The 19,057-nt window shown below is 38.6% G+C and overlaps 1 protein-coding gene across 2 annotated transcripts in view; it reads left to right on the forward strand.

Moving 5' to 3' along the window:
• LOC117292210 overlaps positions 1-15,821 on the forward strand; it is a 41,249-nt gene extending 25,428 nt beyond the window's left edge. Inside the window, exons 29-45 of one of the 2 annotated variants that reach the window (XM_033774173.1) lie at positions 179-290; positions 967-1,119; positions 1,638-1,864; positions 2,726-2,879; positions 3,558-3,656; positions 3,850-3,921; positions 4,419-4,664; positions 5,400-5,669; positions 6,237-6,428; positions 7,210-7,311; positions 8,022-8,237; positions 8,605-8,705; positions 10,384-10,533; positions 11,481-11,634; positions 12,651-12,821; positions 13,733-13,863; positions 14,601-15,821. In XM_033774173.1, coding sequence (XP_033630064.1) covers positions 179-290; positions 967-1,119; positions 1,638-1,864; positions 2,726-2,879; positions 3,558-3,656; positions 3,850-3,921; positions 4,419-4,664; positions 5,400-5,669; positions 6,237-6,428; positions 7,210-7,311; positions 8,022-8,237; positions 8,605-8,705; positions 10,384-10,533; positions 11,481-11,634; positions 12,651-12,821; positions 13,733-13,821 — 2,508 coding nt within the window. In that variant the 3' untranslated portion in view covers positions 13,822-13,863; positions 14,601-15,821. Of the gene's footprint in view, positions 1-178; positions 291-966; positions 1,120-1,637; positions 1,865-2,725; positions 2,880-3,557; positions 3,657-3,849; positions 3,922-4,418; positions 4,665-5,399; positions 5,670-6,236; positions 6,429-7,209; positions 7,312-8,021; positions 8,238-8,604; positions 8,706-10,383; positions 10,534-11,480; positions 11,635-12,650; positions 12,822-13,732; positions 13,864-14,600 lie in introns of those variants that run through there. The other variant, XM_033774175.1, reaches the window with a different exon arrangement.
• Positions 15,822-19,057: the final 3,236 nt, after the last annotated feature.

The raw sequence follows: 19,057 nt of genomic DNA on the forward strand, positions 1-19,057 counted from the left end.
TGCACCCTTCATTCATACACATAGGCCAACCCTACTGGACAAAGCATGTGCTCATGGACACTAGTGTCAAGACCAAGACTCAAACCCACACTCTGCTGATCAGTCTATTTACACATATTGTATGATGACTATACATTGACTTATTAATATATCATAAATTGTTTCCTTTGTATTTTAGACCTTTTCAGATGGATTATACGCCGAGCAAGATGTGGTTGTGATCGGTACAGTGGATGGAATTGACCTGAGCACAGAGGTCATGACCCTGAATACGGCTCAGAATCTCACAGGTAACAACATTTCAGAATTTATATTTTCATACATACATACATACATACATATAGGGCATTTATATAGCGCCACTACGTCAAGAACGCAGCGCATTAGATAGGATATGGAAAATGTTTGATACACTTCTTAAATGTTTGAAGAGGGTCGGATTTCCCGATTGAGGTGGAGAGTGCATTCCAGGTGTGTGGAGCAAAATGTGAGAATGTGCGACTTGAAGTTAACTCCTTGATGTAGCATCAATGCCCAATTTCATAGAGCTGCTTAAGCATAAAACAAAATAGGTAAACACAAGACCGGAATATAAATATCATCCAAAATACCATCTCACACACACTGTCTAGATTGGGCAATCAATGGCTGAGTTGTTTCTCTCTCACTGTCTTTCACCTCTATGGACCCCGCTTCAAATCCCTCCTCAGACCAGAGGCTTGCATGTGGATTAGGGTTTTCAGTCCTTACCTGACTGCGTGGGCTTTCTCCCACGTCTAAAATAAAAAAATTCTTTATTGTCTTCTTTAAACAAAAAGTTGGCGTGATGTTTCTTTGTCGACTATATAATTTAGATTCAGATTTGTTGATAATTTTCTGTTTTATTTTTGCTTAGCAGAAATTTGTCTGCTTAATAGATTGATGAAACTTGGCTCTTGTTGTATTTCTTTCTTCTCGTCTCTTCAGGTTCTTGGACTGTCACTAAGAACATCATGTCCACGGCACCAGATACCATAGTAACGGGTCTCATCAATGGCATCAATATCGTTTATCTCAACAACTCCATTGTGAAGACAATCGGTTCCCAGTTTATCAGCTCACCACTGGTGTTTGTTGAAAGTATGTATAAATTAAAGAAATTGTTTTTGAGAAAGTTCTACGGAGTGTAGTTTTTGTGAAATTTTTCACTTGTTGCTTATGTTTTTGATTGTTAAACAGAATTCTGTAAATCTTGCAATTTTGTTTTGATTTTAGCACTTTGCACATTTTACATCTGCTTTAGAATTGGGAAGGTCAAGTTTTGTGACAAAAAGTGAAAATCCGTAAATTTCTCAAAAAAAAGAGAATTATTTCTACCATTATTAATACCTTTATTATGTACATGTAAGTTTACAGTAAATCTGTGGACTTTTGTGTTTTGTGCCGCACAAAAAGTACCCTTTAAAAGACACTACAGTGTCAGGACAAATAAAACCCAAATATTTGTTATCCACATTTTGTGGCCGTACGATGACCTCCCCTTCGGCTTGGTCCTTTATCCCCTGCCCACAACCCTGCCGGGTTTAAAAGAACTTTAAAAACCTTGTTCCATATTCCCTTAACAACACTCTGCATGTATTGGGCAAATTTCCATTCAGATCTGACTTCAATGACGGACATTACAGTCACTGGTCTTGTGGACGGAGTCGACATCTCAGAACTGCGGCTCAAAGCGGTCATGCTGTATGAGCCCTTTGACCTCCGGGGGAACTTGACCTTTACTCAAGGTGTGACCTTTGATGGTTATATGGAAGTGACTGGACTGATATATGGGTTGAATCTCTCTGGTTGGTACGAAGATGTCGTCTTACTCCACACAAATGAGGTATTGTGTACAGCCTAACATGGTTTTAGTGTATTCTGTATTTTTGTAATTTTTAATGTTTTACTGTATTTGTGTATATATATATATACATGAGTGACAATAAAACAGACTATTGACTATTGACTGTCCACTTTCCCCTTTTCCCCATAGATATTTCCTTTTTTAGTCTGCCTCATTCACTAGTTAATTACTTTATCTCCCCCTTCCCATCCTTGATTTTGTCGTTTGTCTTTCCATCTTCTTGTGGTCTAACCAGCCCTTTCCCTCCATCCCCCTCCCCTTGTCTCCCTATCCATTGTTTATGTTTCACTTCACTGCTTTTGTTACACTTAAGCACCATCCACAGGAAAGCAATTTAACTAGGGTCCCTTAGTTAAATTTTAGTTTTAGCATGGTTGTAAAATGAAGCAATGTTTGACAAGATTTTGCAAGAGAACTTGGACAGTAGAACAAGTTGTTCTCATTTTGCATGAGGTACATTTTGTAAAATTTAACGTGTGGAAGGGGCTTTAAAAAGACATGTCACCCCATAAGTGTTGATGTACCATCTTCCCAGCACCTTCATTTATAATGTATTAATAAAGCGCCAAGTTGCCAAAAGATACAAGGGGATGAAGAAAGAAGGAAAACAAGACAGTACAAAAACGCTGTCAATCGGCTACAGACCAGGGGAAAAGGTGGGTCTTGAGAGTCTGTTTGAAGGCTGGGACACTGTTGCAGCTCTAGGTTTGGATAGGTAAACTATTCCATAATCGGGAAGCAGCACTTAGGATTTGTGTGCTATTATGAGAACCTTTTATCACTATTACTACAAAAAACCTTTGGCGATTCAAAGTAAACTTTATTTTGGATACTTCTCAGGCTATTTTAGGCAGCAAGACCTTCATGAGTAACCTTACCATTGTCGGTGATTTCGCTGTTACCGGGGACATTGAAGCAGATACAGTCTTTGGAAGAAACTTTGATGACTTTGTCTCCGATGCTGTGAATCTCACTGGGAATGTTACAATCACAGGTTCGGAATTACATTTAAAGTTTGTTTGTTTGTTTATTTGTTGGGGTGTTGGAGTGTTTGCAACAGGCCACTACAATATTTTGCAATTTCTCTGTTTTGTCCCTTAACAATTTCTACAGGCCTGTGAATAAACTGCAAGTCTGCCGTGCATCGCTTTAAAAACAAACAAAAAAACAATCGAACAAGCCCATTTTTTTCTCTTTGAAATCAAATCTTTTTTCAATTCTGTTTACACAAAATTCATGGAAGAAAAAGAGGGCAGCAGAAGTCACATATCTATAAACTTTAAAATGCCTATTGCCTTTTATGAATTTCAATCTTTCTTACTTTGTAAAGAAGAGCATTCATATAACTAATTATCGCGACCTGGCCATTTAACTCGATAGTGCCAATGTCGAATGTACAATCTATTCCAAAAGCTTTGTTATCGGACACGCACAATGTATTTTGTGTACACAAAAAGTATAATTATTAATATTATTATCTTTCTGTATAAATGTGTATTATAAATGTATTATAAATGTATAATATTATTATTATTATTATTATTAAGAAACAGCTGTGCAAAGAAGCTCAGCAATCACCAAAATCATTGCAGGCAGTGAGTAACATGGTTTGTGGTATGCTGTTACTTTTTTTTTGTATGTCTAAAAGTTTAGTTTTGGGTGTTTATCACAGGATCAAAAACTCTAGCAGGGACTCTGACTGCAGAAAGAACTGTGCTGGTAATGCAAACTGTGGATGGCATTTATATTGAGGACATAGTCACAAAGGATGGTGGGTACCAGACCAGTTTATTCATGCACCATCTTGAACTATTATACAGCCTGCTATGAGTTTCATACTGAGGCTAATTTGTCCATGTCAAATTTGCTGTACTACTCTATGAGGCCCAAACTGAGGCTTGTATCTAAGGCAGTCTGGTGCCTTGATTGTATGAATATAGTTCTTGGTTTGTTTTCTTCAACAGGATATCAGGTGATAACAGGACTCAAGACGTTCACCCAAACGGTTACCTCCAATAATCATATCACAGTTACAGGTTTGTAGACAAACTCATACTCCATCGATCATTCTTCAGTCTGAATTACTCATTTAATACTATAGTTGGCAATTTAATACTACTGTATTATTGCCAATTTGAGTAGACCTAAACAAAAGGACCTTACCACAAACTAAAAAATAAAAGTACAATAGAATATAAACCAGAAAATTAGGAGCAGCTCGAAGGCACCCCAATGGTTCTTTAAAAGGAGTCAATGGTTCTTCAAAAGCAAAAGCACATTTTTCCCATAAATTTTCTGCCAACAACTGTAGACAGACTCATGGATTCCTGGCTTATTAGTGAGCTTCAAGAGGAATCCTAGATAACTAGAGATATTCATTCATTCATTCATTGATGGTGGGGTGAAAAACCTCCAGGGCGTTATTAACTACACTACCGCAGAGTAACGTCTTTAATTGGCCTCGAAGATTCGATTGCTTTAGTCGTCGTCAGGAGATGTGTTATTTTTATGTTCTTATTTCTTCCTACAACAGAGTTAGTGAATGGATTTGACATCTCCGATATCTACGCTAGGAGCTTCATGCTCGGTATCTTCCAGAACATCACGGCCATCAAGGAGTTTGTTCAGGACCTCCAGACTGATACCATTATCATCCATGGCTTAGTGGACGGGATAGACTTAGATCAGGAAGCAGTGACGCTGAACACCAGTCAGACCCTACAGGGTGCGATCTTCTTCAATTCCATTACAACCATGAATGGTGATCTGACAGTCACAGGTAATAGTTCATGATTATTATTAAGCTTATGAGCTACCCCTTGCCCCCAAAAATTATTGCAAAGCAATTTACACAAAATTGCAAGTACAGGAGGCTTTGAACAAGTTCGAGTGCGCACGTTTAGTCGAACCGCGATTGACCACTGACTAGCAATGTACGTGCTCAGTGACGCACTCACTGGAATGACTTGTATGGAAGTTTAGTCAATTCCATTACAACCTTGATTGGCGATCTGACAGTCGGGGGTAATAGTTCATGATTATTATACAGGCATTATTCTTCCTACTTTAGTCTGTTTCCAATTTCTTTTGCCCTTGGATAAATAAAAAAACAGTAAGACCTGAAAAGCCTACATGTACATGTAGGTCAGCCCTTGTACATGTGGTACTCAATAAAATGATCCTACTTTTTTCCAAGGACTAAATATCATTCCTGATTATAAAGTTTATGAGCTACATGTAGCCTTTGCGCCAGAAATGCTTGCAAAGCAATGTCCAGAAGGTTGCGAATACATGATTAGGCTTAGTGTCATTCTAGCTACCTGAGGGCAGAGATGGTCCTGTGATTGATTATACGTGTAGCTTAGTAGCGCATACAGGCTGTATACTATCGGGGAGCTTAGATGGTTTAAGGGGTAATAATGTTGGAAGCGCTTTGAGACGCCCCTTTGAGTGTGTAAAGCACTATATAAAAATCCATTATTAAAAGGCATTTTTACTATTTTGTTCTACCCAGGTACAGTTGGTGGAGTTACCCTCTCGGACCTCATGCAGGACCGAGCAACTCTCTCTGGGGACGAGGCTGTCCTCGGTCAACTGACGTTTCAGGGTCATGTGACCTTCAGTCAGAATGTGTCTGCCACCCTCTTTGATGGGATTTCATTGTCGGGGTTGTGGAAACTGCATAAGGAGCTGCGGGATCGAGTCTGGAGCGATATTGGGAACTTGATGCTGGTCGCAGAGGACCAGTGTAAAGCAATAGATAAGCTGCAGGATTTATATGCTAGTAAGTAACCAGGGGTAGACCTTACAAAGAGTCCATACTTGTCTTATCTCGAATTACTTGCCTAACTAAGTTTTTTTTAATATCTCCTAGAGTCCTAACTCTTTGAGAAATTGACCCCAGGGAACATTAACCTCACCCTTTTATGAATAAACTATTTAAAGTTTTAATTTTTAAATATTTTTTTTTCTTTTCTGTTTTGTCTGCTTTCCTTTTATCTTTTTGACTTGTACCTGCAAGCGCCGAATTTCTTCGCTAGCTGTGTAAGCGTAGAATGCCTAGTAACGTGGAGTACGCATGCGCACAAGCCAAAATTCCCTGCTAACCCGTGAAATGTATGCTTGGCGTAAGCGTGGAATTCCCCGATTCCACAAGCGCCAATTATTTGCTTAAGCAGAGCCATGAAATCGGGCCCAGTACACCTCAATGTGGTACATGCTAAGCACAACATTTAGGTCTAAAGTTGGCAAAGTAATCCTGAGGTCGCAGGTTAAAATACCATCCCGGTTAATTATTTTATCAAACCTCCAAACTATAGTTGTTTTATTTTTCATTGTCCTATACTTTCAGATGCTCTAGTCATGTTGACTCACGTTTCTGAGATACAAGAGATTGGTTTCCGAGTTGAGAGCTTTGAAGCATTTTTGTTGGACGGGGTTCAACATCTGGCTCTAGCCATCAACGCGGACAATGTCCACAACCTGTGTGTGGATAGCTACATCTATGTGTGGAATAGCACGACCTATACATTCCAGGAAAAAGGTTTGTACACTGCTAAAAAATGGTATTCTTGAAACAAGAAAAACATCTTATTTTTAGAATATATTTCTTGTGTCACTCCATAGAAAGGAGTGACGTAAGAAATATTTTCTCAACAAAAATATGTTTTTCTTATTTGAAGAATACCATTTTAGCAGTGTAGTTACCCATTTGACCAGTCAGTGTCATCACAACAATCTTATTTCTCCTGAGGATGAGTAAAGTAAACTGTTCAAAATGTCAAGACAACAATCCAAGTAATTCTCATAATTGTTCCCGCAAGTTTACCAGTTATAGTTACTTCAGACAATAATCATGGCTGCCCCATTTTGGGGGTTTATGTTTCCATGTGTTATAAAGTGTAATGCGCATTTTTTTGTTGAGAATTGACTCCCACATTGGGAAGCATTGCGCAGTCCCCGCACATGACTTTGGATTGTGGGTTGAGTGGATATTAATGTCTCATAATAGTTGTTACATTTGATGTTTTTGACACAAGTTTTGTTCCATGCTGTTTATGGCAGTCATACAATGCTCTCAAAAGGTAAGAAATCAGTGCTTATTAAATTGGTTTTTATGTAATACAAGAATCCTTTTTCGGAATTTGTTTACAATGTTTGGCAAGCCATGGTTGAGGGGCTTCCAGAATTGGTTAGTTAAGATCCCATGTCTAGTAGACGCATGAAGCTGGGTAGTTTGTACCAAGTGCTTGAGTTTGATGACCGTTTAGGCAGTTGGCGTTAAGAATTGTGCAAATTTTGTTTGTTTGTTTTATTGTTTGTAGCTGCGTTCCCTTCAAACGGAGCATATCGCTGGCATGCATTTGTGAGTGGAGAGACGCAATATCTTGCTTTGGCCAATGAGGGCATCAATCCGTGCTATGGAGGTAAGAATTAGAAGCTTTACTCCGACATTATTAAGGGGTACATTACCTTCATATCTCTAAAAAGTTTTGGACTCACTCCTTATCCTTTTGTAAAGTTTTTCATGTGCAAAAACACCTGCGTTGTCCTTTTTTGGTGGTGACAACCGCAAAAAGCAAAAAGTTTGTTTAATATAATGTTTGTTTAGGTAGTCAGATATAGTTTTCTTGAGTATGACTTCATTTCAGAGGAAAATATTTCACACAAAAAAGAGTTCTAGTATTGAACTTCACAACCAGTATTAAGCTTTAAGACGAAAATGAAATAATGATGTTTTCATTCGGACCAATCCTGTATACGTTCAAGAAATAAATGTTTGGAAATCACTCTTAAAATTACCGTCAATGAAAATCTTTGGTTAGAAGCCTACAGCAATTGATATAAAGCTTGTTGAGAAACATTTACTTTGAAGTAATGTGGTTACCTTAAAAGATACAGATTTTATGCCTTACAATTTGAATCTGAGAAACTAGAAGGTATCGCCTCCAGGGATTATTCTTCCTGTGTGAAGATATTTGCTCCCGATTTTCGTCAATCTAAAAAAAATGCGACCACCTTTTGAAATGAAATTTTCAGTTTTATTGTGTACATCTACATTTATGTAGAATTAAAACAATCGAATGGTTAAAAAAAAAACAAAGGTATACTTTGTCTTTAATGCATTTTTTCACAGAATCCAATGTGACGAATGGGATCTTTTACTACGACGGCAGTCAGTTTGTAGAGCTACAGCAATTGGATGCCATGGAGACCAGAGAGATTGATACAACGCATATCGGGACCAAGCTCTACCTCGTTCAGGCTAATGCTAGAACCACCACTGAATCCTACCTATATCTACAGGGAAACGACGGTCTCTTCCATGGAGTACAAAACTTTACCCTTGGAGGTAAGAACAAATATACATGTATAATGTGTGTTAGCACTGTATACTCGGTACTTTCCCGAGTTTTGTGAAAAAAATCACAGGCATATTACTCAGGTGGGATTCAAACCCACGACCTTTGCAATTCTAGGGCAGTGTCATACCAGACCACCGAGATTGCCCAGTAGCTCGAGGCAGTTAGAATTATTGTTAAAGAAAATAATTATTCTTTATCCCCGATGCAAATTTAACATCTATGTATTAAATCATTTGCGGTACCTGCTGCTAAAACATGGCGCTTGATACAGTTGTTTTTAGCGCACCATTATCTGTCTACAAAAGAATTCTCAGCCAAAAGTGGGTCCATACCTCTCCTTAACTCTTTTTCTAGGAGCTACTTCCGTTGAGTTTGTTCACATTGAGAATGATACGTTCCTTGTGTTTGCTGCAATCGATCCGGACCAAAGTCCCATCTTTATCTACAACCATCAGGTAAGACTGACATGCAATGTATGTAGCTTTGAATTTGTCTATTCCTTAAAGGCAGTGGACACTATTGGTAATTACTCAAAATAATTATCAGCATAAAACCTCACTTGGTAACAAGTAATGGGGAGAGGTTGATAGTATAAAACATTGTGAGAAACGGCTCCCTCTGAAGTGGCGTAGTTTTCGAGAAAGAAGTGATTTTCCACGAATTTGATTTCGAGACCTCAAGTTTAGAACTTGAGGTCTCGAAATCAACCATCTAAACGCACACAACTTTGTGTGACAAGGGTGTTTTTTCTTTCATTATTATCTCGCAACTTCGACGACCAATTAAGCTCAAATTTTCACAGGTTTGTTATTTCATGCATATGTTGAGATACACCAAGTGAGAAGACTGGTCTTTGACAATTACCAACAGCGTCCAATGTCTTTAACCATTTGGAGATCATTGCTGCCAGAAACAGTTTGTTTTAACCATAGAGCTATATATATAGACTAGAGAGCTAACACCACGTTATACACGTACTAACTAAGGTTTTGAAGCTGTGTGGGCGCATCCATGTTTATGTACAAACCAATACAAAAGCTTGAAATTTTGTACAGCAATTGTACGGCTATTTGCATGATAGTGCATTTGTTCTTTTTTATGTGCCATCGAAGCAAAACATTTCAGTTAATGTGAACGCACAATCTGCTGGTCAGCGCACAAACTGCGAGCGTCATGTGCGTCATGATTAAAAGGCGCCTTTACTTTTTTAAGTACAGCAATCAAGTCGAAGTAACGGTATTCGTATCGCGGACGTACGCGAGGGGACAGTTACGTACTTAAGCGCACACGCCGAATGTAAAATAATCGCGGCAATGTGTGTTCTCTTAAAATTCCGTATTCACGCAACACATCAAACATGTCTGCGCCCAGGGTGGCTTCAAAACGCAGAGCAAGTTGCGCTCTAGTCAATATATATAGCTTTATGGTTTTAACAAAAAGGCTGCCAGATTCGACTGAAATCCATTTACAATTAAAAAGTCTACAAAGAGGTTATTGCTCTGAGTTTATCGGTTTCCCTTGATTTCCTTTTTTTTAATCCTTGAGAGACTATTATTTTTATGTATGATCGACACAAAAGGCCCAAACATATAAATGCCAAGCAGGCAACAGCCAATCTCTCCCGACTTTGGTTTAACATCTATGATTATGAATTGCACAAATCAAGATATTGTGAATAAGTAACTAGACAAAAATACATATTCTAGTCTTTGTGAAATTCGAACCTACAACCTTGTGATTACAAGTCCTGCAGTGATGGTCTAGTGGTATAAGACAACTGCTCTAGAAAACCTGGGTTCTGGGTTTGAATCCCTCTGGCATAGTATGGCCCATTCACCACAGAAGTGGTAAGATTGTAGATACGATTGTGAAGATTTTTACAGCACTAGGCTGGCAGGCAATCCAAAGGTTTTTTTAAACACAGTATCAAACTCTACCTTCACATGTTCACAGGTACCCTTTTGTACCCCTGGGTGAAGAGAAGCAATTATGGTAAAGCATCTTGCTCTAGGACACAATTGTCATGACTGGGACCTAAACCCACACCATGATGACTTAACCACCAGAACTTGAATTTTAAATCGCTTGGCCACCGTACGATTGATCAGAACTTGTTTGTAATCTTTGATTCAGAGCGGCCTGTTTGACCTTCATCAGTATGTACCCACCAGCTACGCAGCATCAGTAGAGGTCTACAATCACCAGGGCAACGTGGGAGTGATATTTGCCAACCACGCCCAGCGATTAGCCAACAATAAAATATCCTACAATGTTCCAGTCACAGTAAGTTAGACATCAGTCTAAAGACTCATTGCGCAACGCGCAGCACACATATACGCACGTCTCCTTTCCGCCATTTTTTGTGTCAAAACGTGCACAAAAGGACTCCCATACAAAGGCAGAAATGGTAGATGTGTATTGTTGGGAGGTGCGTAAACATTTGTACCATCTTTTTGTGCACGTTTGACACCCAAACTGGCGGACAGGAGTTGCGCGTGCAAGTGCGCTGCCCGTAGTGAAATGGGTCCATCACTTTCCTCTGAACTCTCCTATAGAAATACACAATATTTTACGCCAATAGCAGGCCTTAAATGCAAGACACTTCAATACAACTGTTTCTCTTCACCCACGGGTAGAAATGGGTACCTGCGAGGAAAAAAGGTTGTGTTTGAAAAAACCTTTGGAACGCCATGGCAGCCCAGGGCTGTATACTCCACAGGGAGCTGAGAGTGATAACAAGAATGTTATTATCCCAAATTACCAGGGGCGCTAATGTAAAGCGAATTTATATGCAGGCCTCTTGAAGGGGCTCAGCAAATTTCCTCTGGTAAGGGGCACTTCATAGAGAAAAGTTTAAAATTTGTATTTGAACTTTGCAAAGGTCACCACAACAAAAGCACAGAGCACCACAGCAATTGCTGTGGATGCCATAAGTAATTTACATTCTACCATACTTTTGATACTTTTACATTGTCTGTCCGTCTGTCTGTCTTGTCTTTATGTTCTTCCCGACAAGGGAACTCGGCAAACTCCCTTTAGGGGATATAAACGCAAAGCTGGCAACAGCCAATCTCTCAGACACAAAAATTTTACAAACAATGACTAAGAACATTCAAAAGATATGAAAAGATAGTAGCAGCCAATTAAGGTAAAGGCAAAATATTTTAGGCCCCATTTAAAAAGGTTAAATATTTTCTTATTTTAAGTTTGCCTATTTTCCCATGTTTTAGGTGTACCACTGGTCAAATTCGAGCGGATCATTCGTGCTTTTTGAGTCGATAGATTTCACTGGTGCAGTGGATGTGGATGCATTCCATGTGGGTCCAGACCTGTACCTTGTTATTGTCAGTGAATTCGAGCAGCTGGAACTATTCAGACTTGAAGGTAGTGTAACATTTTGATCTCTCAAACCCCTTCATTTTGGTTGTGAAGTCAAAGACTCTTGGAAAAGCAAACTTAATCACTGTACTAGCAAAGAATCCAATGGAGAGAGAAGGCAAGGAAGGAAGTTTCAGTTTTAGATGTGGGAGGAAAACCCCAGATTGTACTAGCCTAGTACTTTAAAAACTATGAGGTTTGTTACACTATCAGCTTATGGAGGCAATAGTGGAACGAACCTCATACTATCTTAGTTCTATGAATACTAGCCAAGAACCCAATGGAGAGAAAACAAGGAAGGAAGTTTAACTTTTAGATGTGGGAGGAAAAACCCCTGAGAATTATCCAGGGAAATCCCAGTCATGCAATTAGGTAGGAACTGAAAACTTAATTCATATAGTACCCCGATGTGATTCCATCTGGGGTCCCAGAGGTTTGGAAAGATACGCCAACCTGACAACCTTCAAATTAACATGGGTACTGAGTAGCTTTACACACCCCAACAAGTTTACTAGATAATCTCTAAGGGAATAAAAGAGTAGTGACTCTTAAACATCCGTTTAAAACCAGCAGGGTTGTGGTTGGGCAATAAAGGGGCCTTTATCAAACGGCCACGACCCTGCAAGGTTTAAACGGACGTTTAAGCTGAGTCACTACTATTTTATTTCCCTTCATAAATGCCCTTTAGTTAAAACGTGTGATAAAATTGGAAAATCTGTAACAATTTCTGTCTAGGCTCTCTCCCCTACGGGAAGGGTCAAGATTGCATTGACGCTCAAGGGTTGTGCGTATGGGCGTGTGCGAATAGTTTTTTATTTTAAATTGAGTACCAGTGTATTAAATTACGCGTAAAATGAAGTCACTCGATATGCTCCCCCGTCCCGCCTATGTTTAAACACATTTTACTGTGTTTACAATCATCAGTTTAAGCGCCCCCACGTGATGCCCTCTAGACCAATCAGAATGGATAAACTGTCCCGGGTATTTATGAATCATGATCCAATGTGTTTCTTCCTCTACAGGTGTGGTGGGTTTTAGTCATATACTCTCCCTAGCTAGCTATGGCGTCGTTTCTGTGGAGGTGTTTGAGATGCCAGATCTACCCCAAGTTGAGAATCTTTTCTTTGCGGTGGCCGTTAATCCACCCAGCGAGGACACGGTTTTCTCAAGAATTCTCCAAGGAAAGCAGCTAGGTAAATTGTAGATAATAGATTGTAGATAGTTTGTAGATAGGTATTCCTAAATGCATGGTACAGCATGCAAGGGCCATTTGTCATTGAGGCATAACAATGGACCCTTTTCATGAAATATGCTAAGTACATTCACGCATGCGTACAGACCCTATTGGTTGGCAAATGCCATAGAGTTGTGCATTAAGCAGACGCACAATGGCGTATGCGTCACGCCACCATTAGTCGTGTACAAAACAGCGCGATGTTCCCTCATTTGCCAACCAAACTGTTAGTGCGCACGCGCTATGTACAATTTACATATTTCATGAAAAGGGCCCATTACATAACAGTTAAAATTTATAAGGCGCTATTCAATCAAGATCATAATGCACTTTAGGAGCAACATGACAAAAAGGTCAGTCTTTAGAACTTTATGAAATTTAGACAGAGTAACTGATTCCCTAATGGCAGTAGGGAGAATGTGCAAAAAGCATTGGCCCAGCTGCACTGATGAAAGCTTTTTGGCCTACAACTGTTTGTTCAGGGAACTTCAAGCAAGTGATGTCAAGTGTGGACCGAAGAAATCTTGGAGGAGTGTAATGTGACAGTAAAGTGGAGATATATTGAAGAGAAGTTTTGTACAAGCATTTAAAAACAAGAAGAGCAAAATTCAAAATGGACTCGTTCTCTAATCAGTAGCCAATGAAGTTCCCTAATTAATGGGGTAATGTGTTCTCTCAAGACTGTGGAACATATTTTGTAATCTGTGTGCTCTGTCCAATTCATATGACGTGGCCCCAAATAAAGGGAGATTGCCAAAGACACATAATGCTTAAAGGTTCGGTAATTACTCAAAATATATTTTAGCATAAAAACTATGGACAATGGAGAGCTTCTGATATTATACAATTTCCCATTTCTTTTTGTTTCAGGGGATAGTGTGAAGTATATTAGAGGACTGTGCAAGTTCGATGCTGAAGATTTATTCCATGGTGATCCGAGCCTCTTAGATGTTGATTAAGACTTAGTACCGGAAGAGATGCACATGTACAGCATGCACAGTGTGAGTAAAATTCCTCTGGAAACAGACATGTTTTTTTAAATGGCTGCCGCTTCTCAGAGCCTAATTCTATCAAGCTGTTCAAGGATTGGGTACTTTTTGAAAAACAAAACACAATGTCCACAGATTTACACTAAACTTACACAGTTTGAAGATTATAATAGTAGAAAGCTTCCCTGAAAATATTACCTGCTGAGGTGCTGTAGTTCGTTGAGAAATGAGTAAAACAATGTCACGGAAATAAGTTGTACTGGCTAAAATAGTGTAGTGGCCGAGCGGTTAAGAGCACCGACTTCAAACTCTGGTGTTTCTGATCAGCAGAGTGTTGGTGTGAGTCCCAGTTGTGACACTTGTGTCCTTAAGCAAGACACTTAACCATTGCTTGTCATACAGGTGGGACGTAAAGCTGTTGGTCCAGTGTGGTGTGTAAAGCATGTAAAAGAAGTGCATTAAATATGAAAAGAGAAGGGGTTCGCCCTGGTGTTACTGGCTGTGGCTGCTGAATGCACTGTAGCACCTTGTAAACCCTTATAACATGAACATGTATAAGGTGCTACATAATTGAGTCTCAACATTCATAACTTCAACAACCTATTCTGTAGAAATGTATACTAACCGCCTTGAGTACATGTACCTTGTTGTTAGATACATGCGCTATAAGACTTCAATTTTATTTTTTAATTATTACTTTGGAAAAACTCATTTAATATAAACTTATGTGTTTTTATTTTTTTCCTTAGAGCTACATGTATATGGACATTGGGAACGGTGAAAGTAGTGATTCGATGAATAACTCATGACGAATGACGATGGTATTTTTCATTGGAAGTGTAAGATTCTGGATGGAAGTGTAAAAAAAATGTTTAGTTCATCAATGTATCTTTTTATCAAATGGTGATGCCATGTCCAAGGCTTGTCTATATAGGTGCAAAAAAACAGGGTACAATTTCATAGAGCTGCTAAGTACAAGAATTTGCTTAGCATGAAATGTTTGCCTTGATAAAAACAGGATTTCCCAACCTACATTGTAATTTCTACGTGATTTTCAAGATAAGCATACAACGGCTGAAAACCAGTAACTATAGGAAATGCAACAAAATGGAAATTTGGTTGTAATCCTGCTTTTATCATGGAAGAAATTTCCATGCTAAGCAGATTTTCGTGCTTAGCAGCTCTATGAAGTTGGGCCCTGGTCGACATCATGTCTCAAACTGCATATGGCGACAGCCTTCTTAAAAATATTATCAGCTGGTAAAGTTGAATAAGTACAAAATGTAACTCCCACCCAGTGCCTAGTAGCCTCTGGTTTCTTTATTGGTGTGAACATAAGCCAGTCAGACATCATTAGTTTGGAAAGCTGAGTAAGGAACTTCTACCCAGTGCACTGCAGCCTTGGCGTGAGCTAAATGGTACGGGCGAATATAGGATTCCTTGTTCTGGGCTAGGAGGCCTTAAGCAATCCTCTTTCCAACAGTCTACAGTTTGTCCATGTGATGCATGCCTGGCTTATGGTTACACCATTACACAATCTGGCACACTCGCATCACCCTTAATGTTGAATAAGGAACTCCCAACCAGTACACAGTAGCCTTGTTTCTTTATTGGTGTAACCGCTAGCCAGGCAGGCAGGGAGGCATCATGTATACAAACTGCACATTGCAACAGCCTTCTCAGTTCGGAAAGTCAAATAAGTACTCCCACCCAGTGCACAGTAGCCTTGCTTTTATTACCACATGCGAGGCAGGCATTAAGTATTATATAAAGTCTTGTTACATGTAGTTCAGAAAACTGAATAAGGAACTCATACCCAGTGCCCTTGGGAGGGGGAATCTATAAGTGGCCTAAGACAATGCTCTTTACGAGAGTGTGCAGTTTTTGCTTGTGATGCGTGCCTGGCTTGTGGTTACACCAATGTATAAGCTTGAGCACTCACAACACCCTTGTATAAAACACTGTTACATGTAGGCTGTGTCCGAAACGACGACTTCAGCTACAGCTACGTCTAGATCAGCGTGCCTACCAGTGTTGAAGAATAGGCAGACGCGCGCGATCTAGCCGTAGCTGTAGCCGAAGTCGCCGTTTCGGACACGGCCTTAGTTTGGGGAAGTTGAAAAGGGATTATCCACCCAGTCCAAGGTAACCTCAATGTGAATAGGGACAGGCATAATTTCTTTTAGCAGACTTGTGTATCTGTGTTAACCACAAACCATGCATCATGTACAAACTGCACTACATTTCCATCAATGTAAAATATTGTCTGTTCAGACAGCCTACTAATGAGGAACTTTGAATCAGTGGGTAGTAGCCTGGACACCAGCTGGCTAGGGAAATTCGTAATGCCTTCAGCCAACCTCGGGTGGGGTAGGCAGCCTTGGACCAGGCTACATGTAAGCAAATAGTATTGTTTTGTAAGTTTGCTATGGGATTGGTTGCACTTACTGAGGGTACGTAATTCACCTATCTTTAAGAGTGGCAATACCAGAGAAAGAGGGGGGGGGGACACCTTGCAGCATATTTGTCCATTTAAATGAACTCTGTATACATGTATTGAGGGGATAGAGTTTAAAGTATACATAGTAAATAGTAATAAGCTTTTATAATATATACAGCATCAAATGTTTTTATACAGAAATTATATGCAGATAAATTGTTCGTTGATTATATATCATGTTGAATAACTAAAACTATTTAAAAATTTATGAAGAAAAAAATTAATTTATTTAGGATAATTTTTCTTGGTTCTTTGCACCTGAATATGTATGTTAGAATGTAAGATTGTGCAGTTTGTAAAGCACGTTATATTTTTTCTTGGCACTTAAAGTGTAATCAAGAAGTAACTAAAAAAATTGTTGTAAACTTGCAGTTACAACCATGTATTAAATCTCTTTTGTAGGAGTGTTGGCTCTGAAAAGACCCGGTGTGGTTTTTAATGTTCAAACAAAGTACTCTGCTTGTCTTCATGAGTAGAGCTTTTCTTCAGAAGTCCAGCAGAGTATACTGTTTGAAACGCCGAGACCACACCGGCTCCCTTCAGAGCCGACACTCACACAAAAGAGATTTGGTGTGTCCTGACCGAGCAGTCTAAGTGTAGCACTCTCCTTGAAAATGGCTGTCGATTCCAGACTTGTGAGTTGGGCGATATGTCATAAAAAAATAATGAAAAAAATAATAATAACAATACATTGTTGTACCCGAAAGTTTACTTACTTCTTATTTTTCACATCATGAAAAGCTTTTAAAAAAGCACTTAAAGTGTAATCATTTTGCACCTGGTATATTATGTTATTTGCTCAAATTAAATTAAATCTTTTGCACGTCAATCTTGCTCTGATTTGTGTCATTTATTTTGGGTTTTCCTTATGTAACAACTTGCACATTTGCCTCCTTAAATGCACTGGACACCTTTGGTAATTGTCAAAGACCCGTATTCTCATAAAATAACAAACCCGTAAATATTTGGGCTCAAATTATTCATAGAATCTGCAAGAAATAATCAGATGCATAACAAAAGGATTCAAGCCTGAAGTCTTTGATTGAGAAATTACCTTTATTTTAAAAACTATGTTACTTTAGAGGGAGCCGTTTCTCACAATGTTTTATACTATCAACAGCTCTCCATTGCTCGTAACCAAGTAAGTTTTTATGCTAACAATTAGTTTCAATAATTACCAGTAGTGTCTAGTGCCTTTAAATGAAATGGCGGACAGTCCCATATAAAATGTGAATATTAAATGTGATCACGATTATGAAATCAAAGCCTTAATTAGGTGTTCAGGCAACTGCCGATTACCTTTTGCTATTATTTAACAAGGGGTAAGACCAGCATTTCCGTCAACAAGTGAAACAATTACGAGGCAAACCAGCATTTTATTGAATTTTTGCTTAAAAAATCATAAGGAGTGGGTTGAGCATTTTATTAAAATGAGATCAAAAGTCAGGAGTAATTTCCAAAATTTGATCAAATTAAGGCCACAAAGTAAAACAAAATCCACAAGGGGTGGGTTCCGTATTTTTATAAAAATTTGGCAAAATAAAGGGGTTAGGTTAGTCCAGAAAAAAATATTTAATGAAGGTTAAATAAATAACAAGGATTGGGTGCAGCATTTGTATTTAAATTGGGACAAAACTAAATGAGATAAAAGAAGGGGAAGTTCAGAATTTAAGCAAATTTAGGCCAAAAAGTAAAAGAATTGAAAGGGGTGGGTGTAGTTTTTTAAATATTTGTTATTAGGTCAAAATACCACAAGTAAGACTAGAAATTTATAAAAACTTAGGCCAAAAACTAAACAAATCAGAAGGGTTGGGTCCAACATATTATTTCATTATTATGCTTTTATTTATTTATTTTCATTAATTTTTCGGCGGGGGAGGGGGAATTTTAGGAAAATCGTTATCATAATAAGTTCTTAAAGCCATTGGACACTTTCTGAACAGAACAAAAATTTAAAGTTAACAGATTTACAAATAACTTACAGGGTTTACAGAAGGTAATGGTGAAAGACTTCCCTTGAAATATTATTCCATGAAATGCGTTACTTTTTGAGAAAACATTAAAACAATTATCAATTCTCGATATCGAGAATAAAAGATTTATGTTAAACACATGTCATGACACGGCGAAACGGGTGGAAACAAGGGTGGATTTTCCCGTTATTTTCTCCTGACTCCGATGAACGATTGAGCCTAAATTTTCACAGGTTTAATATTTTTATGTATAAGTTGTGATACACTAAGTGTGGGCCTTTGGACAATACCGTTTACCGATGTTGTGCGATTGCTTTAATAGATTTTCTGAAATATTTTCGAATTTCCACCACATAGAATCGCAGTTCTTAGTCTTGCACCAAGCTGAAGACGTTGTATATGGAGTGACTCCTTCATGACGTCCTCAAATATTAAAGGCACTGGACACTATTGTTAATTACTCAAAATAATTATTAGCAAAAAGACCTTACTTGGTGACGAGTAATGGAGAGCCGTTGATAGTATAAAAACCGCTCCCTCTGAAGTAACTTGGTTTTTGAGAAAGAAGTAAATTCTAACAAAAATATTTGAATTTGATTTTGAGACCTCAGAACTTGATTTTGATGTCTCCAAATCAAGCATCTGAAAGCACACAACTTGTGCAACATTATGCAACAAGGGCGTTTTTTTTCCCATCATTCTCTCGCAACTTTGATGACCAATTGAGCTCAAA

This window comes from Asterias rubens, chromosome 7, assembly GCF_902459465.1.
Source record: "Asterias rubens chromosome 7, eAstRub1.3, whole genome shotgun sequence".
NCBI classification, from domain to species: Eukaryota; Metazoa; Echinodermata; class Asteroidea; order Forcipulatida; family Asteriidae; genus Asterias; species Asterias rubens.